The following is a 22,638-nucleotide window of genomic DNA, read 5'->3' as shown; positions in this document are numbered from 1 at the left end:
TGTATATACATCTAAAAATGTATTATACTTAAATATGTACATTACATAATTATATAATATATAATTATATAATATACATATTTAATTATATATTTCCTCTCCCATGTGTATGCATATGTGTGTGTGTGTGTGTGTGTGTGTGTGTGTGTGTGTGTGTGTGTGTGTGTGTGTGGTGTGGTGTGTGTGTGTGTGTTCTTCCTTTCTCTCTCATTTTCACGCTCACTCTGAAATGCGACGAGAATAAGACAATTGTCGTATTTCCATCAACGGCAGAATCTCGCCTTGGTGATAGGACAGTCGTGCGTGCGAGATTGAATACGCAACATTATGAGAGAATATTATGAGAACTTTTTTCCACACGTTCGCCTCTCGTCCGAAAGTTGCACTCGCGTTTTTGCACATGTTTTTTCACCGCGCCCGCTATGCGTACGTTGTGTGTGTATGTATGTATATGCACGCGCGCATGCGCGCTCGCAGGTGTGTACAGTGAAAGTCGCATAAGTCGAGTGCACGGAGCCGAATGTAAGTCGTTCCCGAACGAGTTGCATATGCTTCGTAGTGAACGAAGTGTGTGTGCGTGTGTCTATGCGTGGGTGTGCTGTTGTTACGTACACACCGGGTGATCTCTCGACTAGACGAAAGTAAGTAGAATTAAAATGAGACGACCGTCGCGGAGGTATGTGTTATATCATTTGCCACATTGATACAAGATGTATGATACTTAATCATTTATAATATATTTAACATGATAAAACGATCAACGTTACGTATACAACGTATATACGTTGTAAAGGGATTTCAGCGATATTTAGCGAGCGGAAACGAGGAGAAGGTCGCCATATTCACCCATAATCGAGAGAAAAAGACATTTCAGATTATTGCTAGAATGAACATCTCACTGTCGACATTAAATAGATATTCGTCGTCGGTACGCATGATATTCCAATGTAATTTTGCAATAAATATAGACAAAAATAACACTGACAGCATCGATCAATCGTCCTCGTTGTATCTTCGTGTAACGCAAGAGTCCGAAAGAATCTCGAGTCCTCCCGAGGGATACACGCGACAACGATTGTCAACACCGACAATAAACGTCAGCGAAGTGCGATGAAGTCGAAGTTAAAAGGCGACGAGAGCGAGAGGGTGAAGCGACGACTTCCGTACGCGACGCAGCAAGCAGGAGAAGCTGGAAAAAAAGCATGGTATCTATTTGATGTTGTATTATCACAACAATTACATGCCCGACAGGTAGCGATAATCGTATGTTTACACATTGCACAATGACTAGAGAATTATAAAGACGCGTGTCCGTTCTCTCTTTTGTCCCGACATGTTGGCAACGCGCGAGTTGGCGAACTCGCGAACAATTAAATAAAGCACTAGAGACACGCCGTTCATACAATATGTACACATATCCCCTTTCGTGAATGAAGAAAAGAGAAGCGTAGTCGGGGTTTGACTCTCGGATCGTTTACTTCGGTACGAGGCCTCTCGTCTTGGGGTAAACCGGCGCCGGGATCTGCTGCACTTTGCTGACGCTCTTCGGCCTAACTCGCGCGGACTGCAGCCGCGGCTTCGCTCGCAGCCTCGTGCTGGACGCGTCCACGTCGATGTCGCCCTCGTCGCGCAGCGCTTCCTCCAGTACGGCTTGGATCGTGGGCGCGATTGCCGGGCCTTGGTAGTCCAGGGTGGTGCGTGTCGGCATGTCAAGGTCCAGGTTGAGGATGTTCTCACCGGCGTAACGGCAGCCTCGTCCCATCGCGAGGGCGATCCGCGCGTACTCCGAGACTGGTCTGCGCGTTCCCGGCATAGACGTCGGGCGTTTGATTATGTCGATATTGGATGGCTCCGGGTCCTTCACCACCCAGCAGTCCTCCTCCTCGTCCAGGTGGATTCTGGTCAGGATCTTGGTCTTCTCCTCCTCCGGGATGAAATTCTCGATGATGAGGTACTTGAGCTTAAGCTCCTTCATCAACTCGTGTTGCTCCTGCTCCAAGTCGCGCCTGTCACGGTTGTAGTCGCTAGTGACGTCCTCTAGCTCTTGCTTCAGCGCCTGCAACTTGGTGAAGCACTTGCGCAACTTCCTGGACTTCACGTCCACCTCTTGCTGCAACGTCGTGTAGGTTTCTCTCACGCCCACCATTGTCAGCTCCTCGTCCTCTAGCTTCTGCTGCATCTCAACCTCACGCCTCTTGCGCTCCGCGATCTCGGCTGCTTTCTGCTCGAGCGCCCGTTGCTGCTCGTTCGTGTGGTCGATTATGTTCTTGCCGCCGCAGAGCATCTTGCTCTCCAGGTCCTTGATTCGCTGGACGAGGTTCTCGGTTTCCTGCTTCTCAGCCCTCAGCTGCTCCGCTATGAGCTTCTTGTCGGTCTCGGCCGCTTTATTGTTGTCCTCACCCCGACTGTCGTCCGCCTCGGACTCCGAGTCGAGCGCGTCGTCCTCCTTTTTCCTTTTCGACCTTTTCCTCTTCTTCTGCACCACGCCCCTCTGTGCGAGTTTCTCTTTCAGCCGACCGATTTCCTCCTGATACTGCCGTAGCAGAGCATCCTTCGGGTCCTCGTTTATTCTCGGCTTGTTCTTGATGTTCTTGGCGCGGTTCGCGTAGCGCAGGGTTGTCAGAGTCTCGTCGTAATTGTAGCTGGCCGGTCCGATATTCGCTACCATAATTGTCTTGGAGTTACCACCCAGGGAATCCTGCAGCAGTCTCGTCAGCTTGGAGTCCCGGTATGGCACATGCGTAGTTTTGCCGTCCACTAAGGCCGAGATGACGTTGCCCAATGCCGACAGGCTCAGATTGATCTTGCTCGCCTCCTTTAACCTCTCCCCCGAGGCGCCGGTCTTGCTCTGTCTTTCGCTACCCGCGAGGTCTACCAGGTTCAAGCGGCCTACTCGGATGCCGCCGGAGTCGCCGATCCCGCCCATCTCGATGGTGATCATGAAGATTGCGTGCGAGCGCGAGCTATGCTCGTTCATGTTCGTCGCACCGATCGTCCGGTTCTGGTTACCGACGTTCATCAGCTGCTGTATCTCCGCCGCGCTCTTGCATACCGCGCTCGACAAGTCCTTCACGAACACCCCGATGTCCGGCTTTTCCTTCAGCTCGAAGCGCAAGCTCTGATCCGGGTGCAGTAGGTCGCGTATTTCTTCTTGGTAAATCTCCAGGTAACTGGCTCTCACCAGGTACTGCATGTTCTCCGTCCTGCCGATGTGATTGAAAATGTGCTCGAAGGAGCGCGGTATGACGCCGCGCTTCTCGTGGTCCGTCTTCGAGCCCTCCATCGTGTAGGTCTTGCCGGTGCCGGTTTGCCCGTATGCGAAGATAGTGCCGTTAAAGCCGTCGAGTATCGAGGACACCAGCGGCCGGACCGTCTCCTCGTACAGCTCCTGTTGGCTTGAGTGCCAATCGTAGACCGCATCGAAGGTGAATACCTTGACGTTCTCGCTGGACGGGTCATCGCGCGGATGCCGCACCTCGACCACACCTCTGGACGGGATCACGTCGACCACCCGGCTGTAGCCGCGCCCGGTCTCCCGCTCGTCCATCGGCCTGCATCGCACCACCACCTGCACACATTGCGTCGCCACCTCGGCGGCGCTCGCGCTCGACCTCATGCCTTTCTTCTTCCAGCTCTTCTGCTGATTGTCCAGCTGCTTCTCCATGTCAACGTTCTGGGTGTATCTGGCTCTCCCGTCTGTCGGACAGCAGAAAAAGATGCGTTTTTTCATTGGTCATATAATTAAACTCGTGTCGGACGCTGAAGATGACTTTCACCTCGTTTCGAATTCTGACTGATAATTCTGCCCGCTAACTGACGATTACGGGTGCTTTTCTTTGGATTCTGATTAAGGTAATGGTATAAATGACTGAAATTCGGCCGACTTGCCAACGTGGAAAGTGAAGAATAGTTTGTTGTTAGAAAAATGAGTCAGAGACTTCTTGCATTCTTTCTTCGTAACTTATATTTGAGATTGATCAATCGAATGTTAATTGTTGTATTCTATTAACAGAATATAGAATTGATCTTTTTGGTTATTGTTAAACGGCAAGTTACGTAATTAGAAACTGTTGACAATTTTATCACTTAACTGTCGATTAGATTAAGCGTTGTTTGGAGAAAGTCATCATAATATGGTCGGTAAGATTGCCAACATGGGAGATAAAACGCTTTAAAATTATTAAGATGTGTAAGAAAAATTCACATTGCTTCTTTATAAATTATTAGGAGTGTGATTTAGTTGTGAAGTTTTTTTTTCCCAGAAACTGATGTATTTAAACAAGATAATGAACGAATACCTCAATCAAAATATTTTCCTTCGTTTTCTACAACTTTTTCCCATTTTTCTACCAAGAGATGGATTCCGTGACGATAAAAAGATTCTCCTCTGGAGTTGATCTAATTTTCAACAAATTTTCGCACTTATTCCAAGTTATGAAAGTGTGTATCCTCTAGAGCATGTTGCATCGACCGAAACAAGTGATAATCGGATGGAGTAATGTCTGGAGAATATGCAGGGTGCGGTAAGACTTCTCATTTCAGCTCTAGTAGCATTTACTTCACTGATAATGTAACATGAAATCGAGCATTGTCGTGAAGAAAAATCACTTTGCATCGTTTACTCGCAATTAATCGTTTTTGATCCAATGCTCGCTTCGATTTATATAATTGTTGTAGATAACGATCAGCGGTGATAGTTTCATTCAGATTTAACGGTTCATACACAACACGTTCTTGATCCTATCAAATACACAGCAATACCTTTAAACCATGAATATTGTGCCTCGAAGTAGATGTTGCTGGTTGGCCTGGATCAACCCATAATTTTTTCCGTTTGAGATTATCGAAATAGATTCATTTTTCATCTCTAGCAACAATTTGATACAAAAGATTCTTCAGTTTTTGTCTGGCGATCAACAAAATACAAATGTTCAACCGGTTCGCAATGGCATTTCCGATAATTGACGTGGAATCTATTTTCCTTCTGTGTGAATCTTCTCCATATCATGTAAAGTATTATTTTAGTAACTGTTATACGATCAACATTTAATGCTCCGGCAAGTTCTGAAGTGAATTGTGCTGAATTTTGGTCCAATAATGCTTGCGAATCTGCATTTTCAAGCTTTTTTGGTTGTTGCGAGCGATCTTTGTCGTTAACATTGAAATCACCACTTTTGAATCGTCTAAACAAATATTGATGTGTCTTAACTGATGGAGTAACATCACCATAAGTTTCTATTAGAAATTCTATGACTTTTAGTCGCCCTATTCTTCTGATTAAAAAAAAAAGCAACGCATGTCGGAAATGCTCTTTAGGAAGTTCTATTTTTAAAATGATATTAACACGATTTTTACTGTGTCTATCGTTAGTAAATGACTAAATATCATGAATTAATATTAATTAGCATTAAGAAACAATAGTTCTTTGATTAGATTGGAATGATGCTTTGAATGTCTTCGACAAAATTGACATTAGTGCCATCTCTTGCAAAATCCTCAACTAAATCACACTTCTAATATATTTAAAGCTGTATCTCTCCCTTCCTCCCTCCCTCTCTCTCTTTCTCTCTTATAGGCAACCTACACATGAGTATTATTTGTTCTAATTTGATACATATATTAGTTTTTTTATTATTGTTGGATAAAAAATTATATAACTAGAAATAAATGCTGGCAATTCTCTAGAGTTTAATCATCGATTAATTCAATCTTTTCAGATTGACCGACACGCGCGCGCACGCGCGCATAAAATGTGTATGTGTGCGTTTGACATTTCTTTTCTTATTGATACAAATATTGTCGACAAAGATATAACGAACATTACTATGAGCAAAAATTTGCTAAAACTTCGCACAAGAAAGAGATTCTCGTCATGCAATCGTTTAATGACATATTTATGTCATTAAAAATTAAATTAAATTCGTCGCGGTGTTTTCTCAGGAGCTTTTAGTATGGCTCACGCTGGTCTGACTTGAATAAATTCATTCCTGAAAAGGTTAATCGGACTTTAATGAAAACTATCCCGAGTATTGAAAATTGAAGAGACCACAGATTAGAGATTAGGCCAAAATTCAAATAATAAAATTCGAATAAAATCTTATATTTAATATAATTTAATAAAAATTAGATCAAAATTCACAAATAATAAAATTCGAAGATAAAACTCAATTAACTTCGATCTTAGCTCGTTTTATCCCAATGGTCAATTTCCAATCTGCAATCCTCAGTCCATATGTCTCACAAAAATTTTAACGTTCCGACGTGGATCGATTCGGTAAATTGTAAGCGATTCGCGAATGCAGTTGCAATATCTCGATGATTCTTTACTTTCTTGCGAATAACGCTATAATCGAGACAATGAAACGTGCCGTGTAAATCTTCAGACGTTTAGTCATCGTGACTGAAAGACTGTGATCTCGCGTAGAATGAACTAGACATAAACGCGCGAAATTATCTTCTACCCGAAGTCGACGATAATCGTCAGTTGTACGAGGAATATTTTGTCGATTAAATTACACACGTATACACATACATAAAATCATTTCCTTCCCGGCCGGTTAATAGTTTCAAACGCGACTTCCAGGTAATATGCGTGTAAGGTCACTGTGATAAAAAATCAAAACAACACGCGCGTAATGTCAAGGTTGAGGTTTCTCGAAATGTTTACTAATTTCTACGTTTCCTTCGTTTGCACTTTCCAAAATGGGGCAGAAGGTCGCGTCGAGACCTATAAATGCCGTCTTGGAATCACATTAGAAATTTCGCCGGCGGACTTGCCAACATGGAAGGATAGTTTGTTGTTATAAAACACGAAACAATTCACATTCTACTCTCCGAGTCACATCGCAGACGCAGGACGGGGCTCGGTTTCGTCGCGTTTAGGGCTAAGAATCAAGGGTCAAATATACGTACGTGCGTCACACGAGAGAGGTGAGCCGACGTCGCGGTGTTTTCTCAGGAGCCTTTTTGGTATAGCTCACGCTGGTCACAAAAGCCGTGAATAACAGACTAAGGGATCTCGCGATAGACGGTGATTCATTACCGTTTCCTACGAGTTGCCCTTCGTCGCGAGGTATCGGTATTGATCCATTGTTTAGCCCGTTGATTTGTTGTCAACGGGTTGCCGTCGTCCTCCACCTTCACGCATATCGATTCTCGCGCAACGCTTTGCCAAGTCAGTCGCGACGTGATTGTCGGTAATATTCGCGCAACTGTTAGCCGGCGTGCGAGTTATACGCACGATTGTACACGACAGCACGTACGCTACGCGAAAGTGCTCGCATAACTGTTTTGACGTGAAAAAGATGCGTGAACACGTCAAAAGTGCGCGAGCGAGTCTGTCGCCGCGACGGCTGCGCCGGGAACGCCGAATCGATATCTCGTCAAGTCATCGAACATGCGGTCCGAGATGAGAAAGTCGCGAGTGCGCGGCGATAGTTGACGTGTCGTACTCCAGCAGGGTTCTAGTTTATCGACTGGTTCTTCTCGAGAAGACAGCGTTGCGTGTTCAGTAAGGTCATCGACGAGATACTGTAAAGGCTCGTCTACAGTAGTAGTAAGAGTAAAGCTAAGACTCCATGCATGCGGTGAGCTCCGACAAACGGCTGCGGTGACCAATCAGGAGACAGACGCATGCCGGAGCTTGCCGCAACCGGACTTGCGCCTCCCTCCTGATTGGTCATCGCAGCATTTGCCGCAGCTCACCGCATGCATGGAGTCTTAGCTTTAGGCTGTAAGGTTGCAAGACACGAAATGAAATATTTTCATTCGCTGACAGCTTACGTTACAGCCTTACAGCCTTATTCTTACAGCTAATGTAGACGAGCCTTAAACTATCAGCGAATGAAAATATTTCATTTCGTGTCTTGCAACCTTACAGCCTTAAGCTAAGACTCCATGCATGCGGTGAGCTGCGGCAAATGCTGCGGTGACCAATCAGGAAGGAGGCGCAAGTCCGGTTGCGGCAAGCTCCGGCATGCGTCTGTCTCCTGATTGGTCACCGCAACCGTTTGCCGGAGCTCACCGCATGCATGGAGTCTTAGCTTTACTCTTACAGCTAATGTAGACGAGCCTTTACTCTTACAGCTATTGTAGACGAGCCTTAAGAAATAGACCAACCACAATCGATTATTATAAGAATAATTATTATAATAATTATTATAATAATTATAAGAATTATGGTTGGTCCATTTCTTACTGCTTACAACCTTATTCTTGCGGCCATTGTAGATGGGCCTTAAAGTCATTCTACAATACGTGTCGTAAGTTGTAAGCCGTAAGAACTAACCAATTATAGCCGATTATTTTTGTAATGACCGACTGTGATTCGCCAACTTAGGACACGTATTGTAGACCAGGCCTTAAGGCTTTAAGGCTTTAAGGCTTGATCTACAATACGTGTTGTAATGTGGCGGTTTTGAGACGGCGCCACTTACGAACACACCGATTAATGCGAAGCACTCAGACCGGGAAAAGGAGCTAAAGGAAAAGGGAGACGACCCGATATAGTCAGAAGAACCAGATCGCTTCAGCAGTAATAAAGTCTCGAACACATATGTCATTGTGAAACTTGACCTACAGTAAGCTGTAAGCCGTAAGAATTGGCGAATCATAGTCGATTATTACAAAAATAATTGGCTATAATTGGTCAGTTCTTACGGCTTATAACATACTACATGTATTGTAGAATGACCTTTACGGGATTTAGTGTATGAGAGAAATCTCCTTGAGCACTAACGCTCTCTTAGGAATATCGTAGCCGGAATATGAAACTGTAACTCGAAACAAGCATAGATGGTAATAGATATGAAATAGTGGGAAAAAGATATCGGAAAGTATCAAAAGAGTATGAATATCGAAAACAGGCCGAATATATATGTGTGTGTATTTATTTATTTATGTTTACAAATGTATACAGTAAAGTGCCCGGTTAATCGGTGCTCGATCTATTTTCCAAATTTATGCGTGCATTTTATTGAATGATATCGTATATAAAAATTTCAAAATATAATAAATAATAATTGATAAGTAATTAATAACACTTAAAAAAGTACTGAAAAGTTTTGTGTTATTTTGTTCTCTACATATATAATATATATAGACACACACATACGTTTGGGCCTCGAACGGCCGAGGCCGTCTGCCCCTGCCTGCCGGAAATGCGGGCAGGCGGGGACGCGAGCTCACCTTCCATATGGTGCAGGTGCTGACCGGGTTGGATGCTTCCGGCATGGATGCTTCGGTCGATACCTGCATCGGATTGGAAGGAAGCCCACTGCAGGATGTCACTGCCCGACGCGACAAGACACGATGCAGCCAGACACCCTAGCTGATTGCCAGGCGTGAGAAGAGCAGCGCCGTGTCCTCGCCCGGGAGGTGGGGTGCCAGGGGGAGGCCCTCTCGCTCCCGCACTTGCTAAGAGCAATGTGCGGGATAGAGGAGGTATGGGGAGCGGCGGCCTCCTTTTGTCGAGATGTCATGTCCCGCAAGGAGGCCGCCGAGTGGGAGCGCCGCCCATCCCGTCGCAGGGAGCGACGGAGGAGGCGGCGCTCCCCAGGGGCGGGGAGCGAGCCCGAGGTGGAGCCGGACGAGGAGGAGAGGCCTCCGGCGAGCTGGAGGCCGCCTCTTCGGCCGCTTCGGGACCGCTTTCAAGACGTAGTGGGGGTGGGTGAGGAGGGATAGGCTCTCTCACCTGCACAGCGCGTCGGTGAGGACAGAAAGAAGGGGAGTGGGGCTTGGTTGAGGCCAGGCCGCACTCCTCCTGCCACCCATTACCCACCCAGTAGGGAAGGAGGAAGGCAGGGCGAGGAGGAAGAGGGGCGGGTGTCCCCTCCTCCTTAATTTAGACCGGAAGGCCAACCCGGACGGGCAACCAGCCAGGGCGCAGCGCCCGTAACTCCCAAAAGAGAAAGGCGAGGCACTTGGGCGTGGGGCTCCATGAGAGCCCGGGGGGCCGGGGTGTCGGGGAAGGAATACAGGCGTAGCTCCTCTGACTCCCTCCACTTCGGTCCGAGCGGTAGGCACTCCGCAGGGGTTTTAGTCGTTAGGAGTCGGACATAACCCCGCTCTCTCCAAAGGGGCGGGGGTATCCATGACAGCTTTCCCCTGCGTGACCAAAAAAAAGACATACACATAGTGGGCGCCATCAAGGGCCTGAGACTGAAGGTGGCGCCCCAGAAGACGGATGCCGTCTTTTTCCACGACGGCAACCGTGGAGCGCCACTGAAATCACTGAAGCCACTGAAGTGGATGGAGTCCCCGTTCACGTCGGGCCGACGATTAAATATCTCGGCCTGACATTGGACGGCCGTTGGGACTTTGGGCCGCACTTCAGGCATCTGGCCCCCCGGATCCGCAAAATAGGTCTGACCTTGGTCAACCTGATGAGGACTCAGGGGGACTCAAGATGGAGGGCCCGTCGCTTGTATGTTGATATCGTGCTCTCGATCGCCCTCTATGGGGCACCCATATAGGCGCCCCAGCTCCTAGCCAGCCGCAGCAGCAAATGTCTGTTGAGCCGTGGTAGTGAGGGCGATTCGGGGGTACGGCACCGTGTCGTACATGGCGGCGACACCCTAGCCGGCTCTCTCGTGGAGCTCCTGGCTCAAGAGAGGTACGAGGGTGGTCCGATAAGTACTTAGCCTACAAAAGAAAGACGAAAATTTTAGAAAAGTGGCGATTTATTTCTCAACATAGTCTCCTTTTAGCTCGATACACTTGACCCAGCGATGCTCCAACTTCTTTAACCCGTCTGAAAAATACGTTTTCTCGAGGTCTGCAAAGTAGGCCTCCGTGGCGGCGATGACCTCCTCATTCGACTCAAACTTCTGCCCGGCGAGTGACTTTTTCAAGTTTGGAAACAAAAAGAAGTCGCACGGGGCCAAATCTGGAGAATACGGTGGATGGGGCAGCAGTTCGTAGCCCAATTCGACCAATTTGACCGTGGCGAGGGCGGAGGTGTGAGCCGGTGCGTTATCATGGTGGAAGAGCACTTTTTTCTTCGCCAAATGGGGCCGTTTTTTCTGCAATTCGGCGTCGAATCGGCCCAATAATTCGGCATAGTACAGCCCTGTGACCGTTTTGCCCTTCTCCTGGTAGTCGATGTAGATCACACCTTGTGAATCCCAGAAAACGGTGGCCATCACCTTTCCGGCCGATAGGACAGTCTTCGCCTTCTTCGGAGCACGTTCGCCGGGTGAAGTCCACTGTTTCGACTGTTCCTTGGTCTCTGGTGTGTACTAGTGGATCCATGTTTCGTCGACGGCCACGATACGACACAGAAACTCCTTCGGATTGCGCTTAAACAGCGTCAAACACTGCTCTGAAGTGGTCTCACGGTTGCGCTTGTTGTCCGGAGTGAGAAAACGCGGCACCCATTGCGCCGACAGCTTTCTCATGCCCAAAATTTCATGCAGGATATGACCCACGCGGTCTTTTGAGATGCCTACTGTCTCAGCTATCTCGCGCACCTTCAATCGGCGGTCTGCCAATACGAGATCGTGGATTTTTGTCATGTTATCCTCCGTGGTAGCCGTTTTCGGGGCACCTGGACGTGGCTCATCAAAAACCGACGTGCGACCACGTTGAAACTCGTTAAACCAATTTTTGACGGTCGCCATCGAAGGAGAAGAGTCACCGTACACAGCATCCAAGCGCTCTTTAATTTCGCTGCGCGATTTCCCTTCCAAAAACAAGAATCGAATCACCGACCGATATTGCTCTTTTTCCATTTTTCTAAAATCCGCGGACACGCCCGCTTCCACACGCGGTCAAAACAAAACTACGAGTTCGATTCGGCTGAAATTTCGACAGTAGCCGTCTACGAGAATGTATTACACGATAGTAAATTTCTCTTGCGATAGTGGCGCCATCGGGCGGTGAGGCTAAGTACTTATCGGACCGTCCTCGTACATCCTCTACTGGAGAGTCAAGGAGCTCCACGAGGGAGGGGAGGGACTAACGGTCAGGGGCCTGGCGGCCCTGAAGTCACAGGCCAGAGCCCGGGTATTGGAACGGTGGTCGGTCATATTGGCCGACCCCCGGGGACCTGGGCTCCGAACGGCCGAAGCCGTCCGCCCCTGTCTGCCCGAAGTAGCGGACAGGAGGGGACGGGGAATCACCTTCCATCTGGTGCAGGTGCTGACGAGACACGTGTGTTTCGGGAAGTATCTACGCCAGATAGGGAGGAAGCTCATCACAGGTTGTCATAACTGTCTGGAGCCTGTGGACACGGCGCACCATACGCTGGTGACATTGCATGGAGCCAGCAGCGCCATGTCCTGGCCCGGGCGGTGAAGTGCCGCGTGAAGGACCTCTCGCTCCCGCGCATGGTTTGCGCCATATGCGGGAGCGAGGAGGCATGGGGGTGGCGGCCTCCTTCTGTCGCGGAAGGAGACCGCCGGCCTGGTATCCGCCGCAGAGAGCGGCGGCGAAGGCGACGCTCTCCTGGAACGGGCAGCGGGCCCGAACTGGAGGCCGCCTCGGGCTCGCCTTCAGACGCGTGGGGGGGAGAGGGGGTAACGGGTGCGTAAAGCCCACCCGCCTCCTCCCAGGTGTCGATAGGAGTAGGTAAAGGGGGAGTGGAAGCCTGGTTGGGGCTCCACTCCTCTGTCCCCTTGATGAAAAAGGGGAGCGCGGAGGGAGGGTGGGTGTCCCCTCCCTCCAGTAAGTGAAACCAGAAGGCCAACCCGGCCGGGTAACCGGCCAGGGACTTCGCCCCCGACTCCCTTTGCGGGAGGGTGCGCGGTACATAGGCGGGGGGCTCTTAGTATGATCCCTGGGGCTGGGGTGTCGGGGAGGGAATACGGGAGTAGTTCCCCTGACTTCCCCACCACGGTCTGAAAGGTAGACACCCCGGTGGAATTTTAGCCGGTAGGAGTTCGGCATAACCCTTTTTTTTTGTTCACGCAGGGGAAATCCATCATGGATACCCCCGCCCCTTGGGGAGGGGCGGAGGTTATGTCGGACTCTTACCGACTAAAACCCCTGTGGGATGTCTACCTGTCGGACCGTGAGGAGGGGAGTTAGGGGAACTGCTCCCGCATTTCCTCCCCAACCCCCCGGCCCTAGGGCTCTATTCCAAGAGCCCCTCGCCTTCTTGTACCGCACCCCCTTCCCCTTTCGGGGAATTAGTGGGAGAGGTGCGGTCCTCGGCGGGTATCCCCGCCGGTTGGCCTTCTGGTGTCACCTTGGAGAAAGGGGACATCCACCCTTCCTCCTTATCCCCACTCTTCCTTAAGGGAGAGGGAGGGATTTTGGGGAGGTGGGCCCGACTCCAATCGGGTTCCCCACCTCCCCCTTTTCCCCCCTATCCAATCATTCAGAGGAGCGGGAGTTGCCCTCTCCGCTTCCCTCTGAATGACGGAGCTTGGCTCGAGGTGGCCGAGGGAGACGCCGACCCCTGTAGGCCGGCGCCCTCTCCTCGTCTGATGCCACCTCGGGCCCGCTTCCGACTCCCCCTTCCCTGGGGGAGCGCCGGCCCGCTGTCCTCTCCGACGGCGTTTGTAGGCCGGCGCCTCCACTCGGCGGCCTCCTTCCGGGAGATTACCTTCCCGCAGAAGGAGGCCGCGTCCCACGCTCTCTCGCTCCCGCACATGGCTCGCACCAGGTGCGGGAGCGAGAGCTCCCCGCCTTGGCAGTCCACCGCCCCGAGCAGGACCCGGCGCTGCTCCTCCCATGCCGCGCAGGCGGCTAGGGTGTGCAGCGCCGTGTCCTCTTGCTCGGGGCAGTGGTGGCACCGAGCGGTGGGCTCCTTCCTTATCCGGTGCAGATATCTCCCGAAGTATCCGTGCCCGGTCAATACCTGCACCAGGTGGAAGGACATTCCACGCCCCCTCCTGTCTGTCATTTCCGATAGACAGAGGCGGACAGCCTCGGCCGTTGCGAGACCGGACCCACGGGGGTCGGCTAACAAACTTTTCCACCGCTCCCGGGTCCGGTCTCTGGCCTGGGCCATCAGGCCCTTCAGGCCCCTGGCCGTCAGCTGTCCCCCCTCGCGGAGCTCCTTCACTCGCCAGTAGAGGATCCTCCTCTCCTCGGCGAGGAGCTCCACAGGGGGGAGCCGGCTAGGGTGGTCGCCGCCATGTATGACACGGTGCGGAACCCCCCCCCGAATCACCTTGATCATTAGAGGCCTAAGGGCCTGCCTCAGCTGCCTCTTGGCCACCACGGTGGCCAGCAGCTGAAGGGCCCATATAGACGCACCGTATAGGGCGATCGAGAGAACCGCACCGACATACAGGCGGCGAGCCTGCCATCCTGGGCCCTCCTGGGCGCGCATCAGCCTGGACACGGCCAGGCCGGTTTTGCGCAGCCTGGGGGCCAGCAGCCTGAAGTGTGGGCCGAATGACCACCGGCTGTCCAACGTCAGGCCGAGATATTTCATCGTCAGCCCGACGCGGACGTGGACGCCATCGACTAGGACCCAGGTCTCCGGCGGCGTCCGACGCCGGCCGTGAAAAAACACAGCCTGAGTCTTCTGAGGCGCCACCTTGAGACCCAGGTGTCCGATGGTTCCCACCACTGATGCCACTGCCACCTCCGCGCGGAAGCGGGCCGCCTCCCAGTTCCCCACTTCGGCTACCACTAACGTGTCGTCTGCGTAGCAGACGACGTGGCAGCCGTCGGGGAGCGGAATGCGAAGGACCCGGTCGAAGCCGATGTCCCATAGCAGAGGACCGAGCACCGATCCCTGCGGGACACCGCGCTCCATAGTGCGCCAGCCTTGAACTCCGCCTTGCTTGGTGAAGGCGAGGACTCTGTCCCCGAAGTAGGCGGATATTATCCGCCGGAGATAGGCGGGCACCTCGAAGTGCTCGAGGGCCCGTCCTATCTCCGGCCAGGGCAGGGTGTTGAAGGCGTTGGAAATGTCTAGTGACATTCGGCATAATCCTCGCTCCTCAAGGGGCGGGGTTATCCATGATGGATTTCCCTACCGTTATAAAAAAAAGTAAGACACACACATACACCATCAAGGACCTGAGTCTAAAGGTGGCGTCCCGTAAGACTGAGGCCGTGTTTTTTCACGATGGCAATCGCGGGGCACTGCCGAGGACCCAGGTCCTGGTGGATGGAGTCCACGTACACATCGGGCCCACGATAAAATATCTGGGCCTGACGTTGGACAGCCGTTAGGACTTCGGGCCGCACTTTAGGCAGCTGGTCCCACGGGTCCGCAAAGCGGGACTGGCTCTCGCCAGCCTAATGCGGCCCCAGGGAGGTCCAGGATGGCGGGCTCGCTGCCTGTATATAGGTATGGGACTCTGGATAGCTCGATAGTACGAGGCGCCCATATGGGCGCTCCAGTTCATGGCCACCGGCCGCAGTAAGCGCCTCATGTGCCAGGCGCTGCGCTCGGTGGTCGTGAGGGCGATTCGGGAGTACCGCACCGTTTCTTACATGGCGGCGACCACCCTGGCCGGCACCCCTCCCGTGGAGCTCCTCGCTCCGCGAGGAGGGGGAGTTAACGGCCAAGGGCCTAGCGGCCCTGAAGTCCCAGGTCAAAGCCCGGGTACTGGAGCGGTGGTCGGACATGTTGTCCGACCCCTATGGACCCGGGCTCGCAACGGCCGAGGCTTTTTTTGTCACGCAGGGGAAATCCTTATGGATACCCCCGACCCCTTGAGGGGGGGTCAGGGATTATGCCGGACTTTACCGGCTAAAACCCCTGTGGGGTGCCTACCATTCGGACTGTGGTGGGGGAGTCAAGGGAACTATGTCTGTATTCCCTCCCCGACACCCCGGCCTCAGGGCTCTCACGGAGCCCCACGCCCATGTACCGCGCCCCTCCTATTGGGAGTAATGGCCGCGGTGCTCCGGCCGGTTACCCAACCGGGTTGGTCTTCTGGTTTAGTTTCGGAGAAAGGGGACACCCACTCTCCCTCCTCGCCACCTTTCCTCCCCCTTCTCTACTAGTATGAAGGGGGGAACAGGGTAGTGAGGCCCAGCCCCAACCAGGCCCTACTCCCCTTCACCCTACCATTACCGACGCTACTGGTAGGTGAGAAGATTTATTCCCTCTCACCTACCCCCCACCGCTGCGTCAAAGTCGGTCCCGAGGCGGCCGAGGAGGCGGCCCCCGGCGAGCCGGTGGCCTCTCCTCCTCGACCGGCGCCACCTCAGGTCCACTCCCCCCTTGGGGAGCGCCGCTCTTCCGTCGCGGATTGCGACAGGGTGCGCGACGCTCCCACCCGGCGGCCTTCTTGCGGGACATTACGTCCCGGCAAAAGGAAACCGCCGATTCCCATACCTCCTCACTCCCGCACATTGCTTTGAGCAAGTGCGGAAGCGAGAGGGCCCCCCCTCTTAACATTCTACCGCCCGGGCGAGGACACGGCGTTGCGGAGCCCAAGCCTGGCACACGGCCAGAGTGCGTTCCGCCGTGTCCTGCGGCTCTGGGCAGTGGTGACAGCCCGTGGTGAGCTCCCTTCCAATCCGGTGCAGGTACCGACCGAAGCACCCGTGCCCGGTCAGCACCTGCACCATATGGAAGGTGAGCCCGCATCCTCGCCTGTTCGCCATTTCTGGCAGATAGGGGCGGACCGCCTCGGCCGTTCGGATCCCGAATTTTTTGGGGTCAGCCAATATGGCTGACCACCGTTCCAGGACTCGGGATCTGGCCTGGGATTCCAAGGCCCTCAGGTCCCTAACCGATGGAACTTCCCCCTTCTCGCGGAGTTCCTTCACTCTCCAATAGAGGGTGTGTCTTGATTCGGCAAAGAGCTCCACGGGGGGGGGGGTCCGGCCAGGGCCGTCGCCGCCCTATATGAGATGGTGCGGTACCCCTGAATCGCCCTCACGACCACCGACCGCATCGCCTGTTACAGGCGACTCTTGTTGCGGCCGATGGCCATATGTCAGGGCGTCCATATGGGCGCTCCGTAGAGGGCGATCGAGAGCACCACACCGATATAGAAGCGGCGCGCGTGCCATCTGGGGCCCCCCGGGGTCACTGGGTCCTCATCAGGCTGGCCAATGTCAGACCTGCTTTACGGACCCGGGGGGCCAGGCTCCTGAAATGGGCCTCGAAATTCCAGGGGCCGTCCAACGTCAGGCCCAGATACTTGATCGTAGGCCCGACGCGGCCGCGGACTCCATCCACCCGGACCCGGGACTCCGGTGGCGCCCCTCGACGGTGACCATGAAAGCAACGGCCGAGGCTGTCCGCTAGGGTGGAACGAAAAAATCAAAATTGAAATATTCAAAATTGGGTAATGTGCAAAATTTGTGTCTTGACCTCAGTAAGAAACGTGCAAAAGGAGATTACTCTGAGTCAATATCTTCTATTCCGGCAACGCACTTAAAGTTTCGTTTTTAGGTGAAATTCCCAAAACGTACGAAGAAGCTCTTATGTGCTTAAAATTACGTCAGTACGTCTTAGAGTAATTCATTATTTTCTATGCCTTAGCATAGAAAATAGGATATATTATGATAAAAAAGTGTGTCAAAGCAATATATTTTTCAGCTTTTTTCTTAAATTACACGTGCAACTCTTCGCTCGCCGTGAAGGTGACTCAGAACTCACCATGTGAAGGTGATTGCACTTTGTGAGTTCCTCCCCTAGCTCTTCCCTACCTCCAAACCGTAATGGACTAGAATAAAATTTAACTTTGCGCTTTGCTTAACAATATTTATTAATGACTGAAGTCCCGCTTTGTCTCAAACTGTGGCATAAGAGCCACTTTCATGATTCATGAAAGTTTATACACCGACTTGGTTCAAAATTAAATTACATCATTCTTTAAAGGATGGATCCAGGAACCTATATTTCCTCATTTGCAAATCCCATTATTTGCCTAAAAAGTACTTTCAAATAATTAATCCTGTCATTGCGAGAAATGCATTTTTTGCATCTTCAGAAAATCTTCTCAGCATGCTCACAAATGAGAGGACAGAGATAAGAGAACTTGCTATCCAGAAAATAATAGAAGCAAAAGAAGCGGAGGCTGCAAATCCCGGGTTTATAAGGTCTTTCTCACTGCCTAAAATTAATTTTCAGGCCACAGACTACAAAGACATGATTGATTGGTCTACAGAAGTAACAAGTCCTCCTGTTCTTAAGAACTTTTCAGACAAGCACTTGAGGAATTTCCTATCTGAAAATAAAATTCCCCAGATTTGGGATTTTCAAGCTTTCCCAGCTCATATACAGGAGGTGAAGAGAATAGTGAAATTAGTGACTGAAGCATCTAACAAGGTCTTTGGACAGGAGGTAAGAAATGGTCATATAAGGGCCACGTTAGCTTCTCGGGCTCTTATGCTACAGTTTGAGACAAAGCGGGACTTCAGTCATTAATAAATATTGTTAAGCAAAGCGCGAAGTTAAATTTTATTCTAGTCCATTACGGTTGGGAGGTAAGGAAGGGCTAGGGGAGGAACTCGCAAAGTGCAACCACCTTTACGTGGTGAGTTCTGAGTCACCTTCACGGCGAGCGAAGAGTTGCACGTGTAACTTTAGAAAAAAGCTGAAAAATATATTGTTTTGACACACTTTTTATCATAATATATCCTATTTTCTATGCTAAGGCATAATAATGAATTGCTCTAAGACGTACTGACGTAATTTTAAGCGCATAAGAGCTTCTTCGTACGTTTTGGGAATTTCACCTAAAAACGAAACTTTAAGTGCTTTGCCGGAACAGAAGATATTGACTCAGAGTGATCTCCTTTTGCTTATTGAATGATCTCCGTTTCTTACTGAGGTCAAGACACAACTTTTGCACACTACCCGATTTTGAATATTTCAATTTTGATTTTTTCGCTCACCCTACTGTCCGCCTCTGTCTGCCCGAACTGGCAGACAGGAGGGGGCGTGGTTTCGCCTTTCATTTGATGCAGTTGCTGACCATGGTTGTTTCGGTCGGTACTTGCGTCGAATTAGGAAGGAACCCACTACTCGATGCCACCATTGCCCGGTGCTCGAGGACACGGCGTATCATACGCTGGTCACATGCGATGTATGAGGCCAGCAACGCCGTGTCCTCGTCCGGGCGGTGGGGTGCTGAGAGAGGGACCTCTCGCTCCCGCGCATAGTAAGAGCCATGTGCGGGAGCGAGGAGGCTTGGGGGGCGGCGGCCTCCTTCTGTCGAGACATAATGTCCCAGAAGGAAGCCGCCGAGTGGGAGCGCCGTCCCGGAACCCATCGCAGGGAGCGACGGGGAAGGAGGCGCTCCCCAGGTATAGGGAGCGGGCCCGAGGTGGCGCCGGCCGAGGAGCGGCCACCGATTCGTCGGGGGTCCCCTTGGCCGCTCTGGGGCCAGACTTCGTCCACGCCGGGAGGGGGCAAGGCGCATAAGGCCTGCCCCCCCCCCGAGCGACGGTGAAGAACGTCAAGGGGAGAGTGGTGGCCAGTTTGGGGACGGCGATTGTGGAGCCGGGGGGTTGGGGAGGGAATGCGGGAGCAGTTCCTCTAACTCCCCTCCTCACGGTCCGACAGGTAGACATCCCGCAGGGGTTTTAGTCGGAAGAGTCCGACATAATCCCCGTCCCTCCCCAAGGGGGCGGGGGTATCCATGATGGATTTCCCCTGCGCGAACAAAAAAAAGTTCGGGGACTGCGCCCACTCCCCTGTCCTCATTCCGGGAGGCCGGCCGGGGCGCTGCGCCCCCGACTCCCTTTGTGGGAGGGTGCGGCACTTAACATGCCCTGAGGAATCATACAGGGATTTTATGGTTGAGGCCAGGCGCCGGATTAAGCCCGAGGACCTAGGGATACTAGGCGTCCTGAGGGTGCGTACTGCCCGCACCGTGGCTTTACTGATTGAGGTGCTTGGTCTCAACGCCGGGGCTTCCGCCGACCGGCTGGCGGACGAGCTCCTACAGCTGGCGGAGGAAAAGAGCCCCGGTTATCGCGTCCAGAGACCAGTGAGGTCTACAGCGCTTGGACTCACCGGGCTGGACGTGACGACCGGAGCCGACGAGGCGATAGCCGCCGTGTCCCTCGCTGGGGGGTGTTTGCCCTAGGAGATCTCCGTCGGTGAGTACAGCCTATCTCAGCGGGGGACGGCCACTGCGGTGGTGCGGTGCTCGCTAGTGGCGGCCGCTAAGGTCTCCGCGGCGGGACGGGTCCAGGTGGGCTGGGCCCGCGCCGGGGTGGTGGCGCTGTCCGCTCGCGCGATGTTGTGCTACAGGTGCTTGGGGCCTGGGCACGTGCGCGAGCGGTGTAAGAGCGCCGCCGACCGCAGCGATCAATGTTATCGCTGCGGTAACCCCGGCCACCGCGCCACGAAATGGCGTTGTGACAGCGGCGCATTGCAATGTGTGTGCAGAGGCAGGCAGGAAAGCCGACCAGGTTGGCGGACCTGCCTGCAAACCCCTCTTAGGCCGGAGGAGTAGGAGGGGAGGGGTGAGGAACCCGGCATCGAAGGAGAAAAGGGGAGTATTACCCCTACCCCTCCAGTGAAAGACAAAGGGGAGACCAGGCCGGCCCTCCGAGGGAGAAAGAGGAAAAGAGGGAAGCCGCACCGGCCTCCCTCCCCACGAGGAACGGGGGACCGACGGAGATGGAGGTGACGGTAGCAACCCCTGCCCCGGACCCCATCCAGGAGATGGAGATCCCGGAGGAGGTGAAGCCCCATAGGGAAAAAAGGAAGAGGGGAGCCATGGTGGCCACGATCCCAATGGAACCGGAGGAGAAGACGGCAGCAGCAGAGGAGAAGGAGGCGACGCCATTCCCCCCGACGGCAGCGGTGGAGAAGGTGAGGAGGATGGAGGTTACTGCCACATTCCCAACTATTGTAGTCGAGGGGGAGTTGGAGGATGCGCCATCCCCGACTTCCCCAATTGATGGTCCCTCCTCATACTCCCGAGAGGAGGGGGCCGACCAGGTAAGGACCCCACATGTAGGGACCTCCCATGTAGCCTCCACGGAGGCACCCGAGCTAGAGGCCACCACAGCCGATGTCCCCCCCGGAGAGACTGAGGTGGCGTTATCGCTGTCTGACGTCTCCTCGGGGGGGAGGGGTACAGAGGTAGAGCACCCAGAGGAGGAGTGAAAGGCTTCGCCTTCACGCTCCTCCGGGTCTCTCAGACCAACCTCGGCCGCGGCACCCGAGCCCATGACCTGTGGGTACACAGGCTCAAGGAACTGGGTGACGGGCTGGGGGTGGCCACGGAGCCGTGGTGGGTGCCGACCGGTAACACTAACTGATCGGAAAGCTTTGACGGCTCCGTGGCCGTGATGGCCAATCCCGCAGCGGGCTCCTCCCCTATAAAGTCAGGAAGAGGGGGAGCTCGTATGAGACAGTCGACTGTGGGCCCATGAGGGTGGTGGGAGTATATCTTCACCATTGTCAAAATAAGGCCGGCCTCGGAGACTTTGCCCGCATAGTGAGGGTCCTCGACAGGGTCGGGGATGTAGTGCGACAGTGCCACCCCCGACCTGTGGTCGTTGCCAGAGATTTTAACGCCCACTCTGTTGAGTGGGGCTGCAGTCCCCGGCAGGAGGACCCTCGGGGCAAGGCTGTGGTCGACTGGGCGGCGGGGTTAAACCTCCTGTTAATGAACAGGGGGTCAACCAGCACCTGCGTGCGGCCGAACGGGGAGTCAGTCATAAATTTGACGTGGGCTTCCCCTTCGGCCGCCCGGAATTTCCGGGAATGGGTGGTGGAGGTGGGGAGCGAAACGTTATCCGATCATCGGTATATAACATGTTCTCTTCGCCTCCCCACCCCTCAGCGGGTGATGGACCGCCGCCCGGGGGAGGGCGACTTTCCCTCCCTAAAAGATGGGCTCTCGGTCGACTGGACGCGGGTAGGTTCCAGGCGGTCGTTCTTGTGGCCACCTGGTATCTCGAGCAAAGGCCAGGTGAGTGGGACCCCAGCCCCCCACTGGAGGGGGCCAGGGAGATAGTGGCATCGGCTTACGACGCCGCGATGCCCCGGTCCCACCCCTGTCGGCGTCGGGCCGCATATTGGTGGAACGAGGCCATTGTCAAACTCCGACAGGCCTGTATCCAAGCCAGGAGGGAGTATTCCCGGGCCCGGGAGCGAGACGGGGATGCCACAAGAGTGAAGGTAGGCTGCCTCGGAGCAAGGGAGGCCTTCAAAGCCGCCGTAGCAGAGGCAAAGGCGGGAGCCTGGGAGCAATTGGTGAGCTCCCTGGATGACGACCAGTGGGGGTGCCCATACAAACGGACAATGGGGAAGATCCGTCCGTGGGCACCCCCACCAACGGAGTCAATGGACCCCCATGACCTCAGGGGGCTTCTCGACACCTTCTTTCCGAGGAAGGAGCCCCGCTCCCAGATTCCTGTTACTGAAATCCAGGACGGGGATTGGAACAAGGACCTGAGTCACACCAGAGGAGTTCACCATGGTCGGGGGGAAGCTCGGGGCCAAGGGCAAGGCCCCTGGCCCCGACGGCATTCCTGGTCGACCATGGGCTCTCGCCCTCTGCGAAGGGAACCTATCTGCAACCACGTGGGATGTTCTCGACGGGAGTCTGAAGGAGGGGGTTTTCCCCCAGGAGTTTAAAAGGGCCAAGTTGGTCCTCCTCCCGAAGGAGAGCAAGACGCCCGGCGGGGCGCCGGCCTACAGGCCGATATGCCTGCTGGACGAGGCGGACAAGATGCTGGAGTGCATCATTGCTGACCGCCTCGTCTAGCATCTGTCCTCGGAGGGGCCGGACCTCTACGACAACCAGT

At 53.2% G+C, this 22,638-nt stretch overlaps 2 protein-coding genes across 2 annotated transcripts; one reads left to right on the top strand and one right to left on the bottom strand.

Moving 5' to 3' along the window:
* Window positions 1–1,011: 1,011 nt before the first annotated feature.
* Klp68D (kinesin-like protein 68D) lies at window positions 1,012–7,364 on the bottom strand. Its single transcript, XM_011153958.3, has 2 exons — window positions 6,913–7,364; window positions 1,012–3,696 (listed from the first exon to the last, which is right to left on the bottom strand). The coding sequence occupies exon 2, from the start codon at window positions 3,662–3,664 to the stop codon at window positions 1,475–1,477; it is 2,190 nt and encodes a 729-aa protein (XP_011152260.1). The 5' UTR covers window positions 3,665–3,696; window positions 6,913–7,364; the 3' UTR covers window positions 1,012–1,474.
* A 13,890-nt stretch (window positions 7,365–21,254) lies between these two features.
* LOC105190937 (uncharacterized) lies at window positions 21,255–22,598 on the top strand. Its single transcript, XM_011153965.2, has 4 exons — window positions 21,255–21,605; window positions 21,672–21,800; window positions 21,941–22,310; window positions 22,396–22,598. Exons 1-4 carry the CDS (start codon window positions 21,255–21,257, stop codon window positions 22,596–22,598), a joined length of 1,053 nt encoding a protein of 350 aa, XP_011152267.2.
* The last annotated feature ends 40 nt before the right edge of the window (window positions 22,599–22,638 follow it).

The sequence above is a fragment of the Harpegnathos saltator genome, unplaced genomic scaffold, assembly GCF_003227715.2.
Source record: "Harpegnathos saltator strain DR-91 unplaced genomic scaffold, Hsal_v8.6 scaffold390, whole genome shotgun sequence".
In the NCBI taxonomy this organism is placed as follows: domain Eukaryota; kingdom Metazoa; phylum Arthropoda; class Insecta; order Hymenoptera; family Formicidae; genus Harpegnathos; species Harpegnathos saltator.
This window is presented reverse-complemented; position numbering and strand designations above follow the sequence as displayed.

Coding starts and splice junctions, on each gene's coding strand:
- Klp68D (XM_011153958.3), bottom strand. CDS start 3,664: ATGGAGAAGCAGCTGGACAATCAGCAGAAGAGCTGGAAGAAGAAAGGC.
- LOC105190937 (XM_011153965.2), top strand. CDS start 21,255: ATGAGGGTGGTGGGAGTATATCTTCACCATTGTCAAAATAAGGCCGGC. Junction 21,606..21,671: donor TCCGGGAATGGGTGGTGGAG/GTGGGGAGCGAA, acceptor CCCACCCCTCAG/CGGGTGATGGACCGCCGCCC. Junction 21,801..21,940: donor GTATCTCGAGCAAAGGCCAG/GTGAGTGGGACC, acceptor AAACTCCGACAG/GCCTGTATCCAAGCCAGGAG.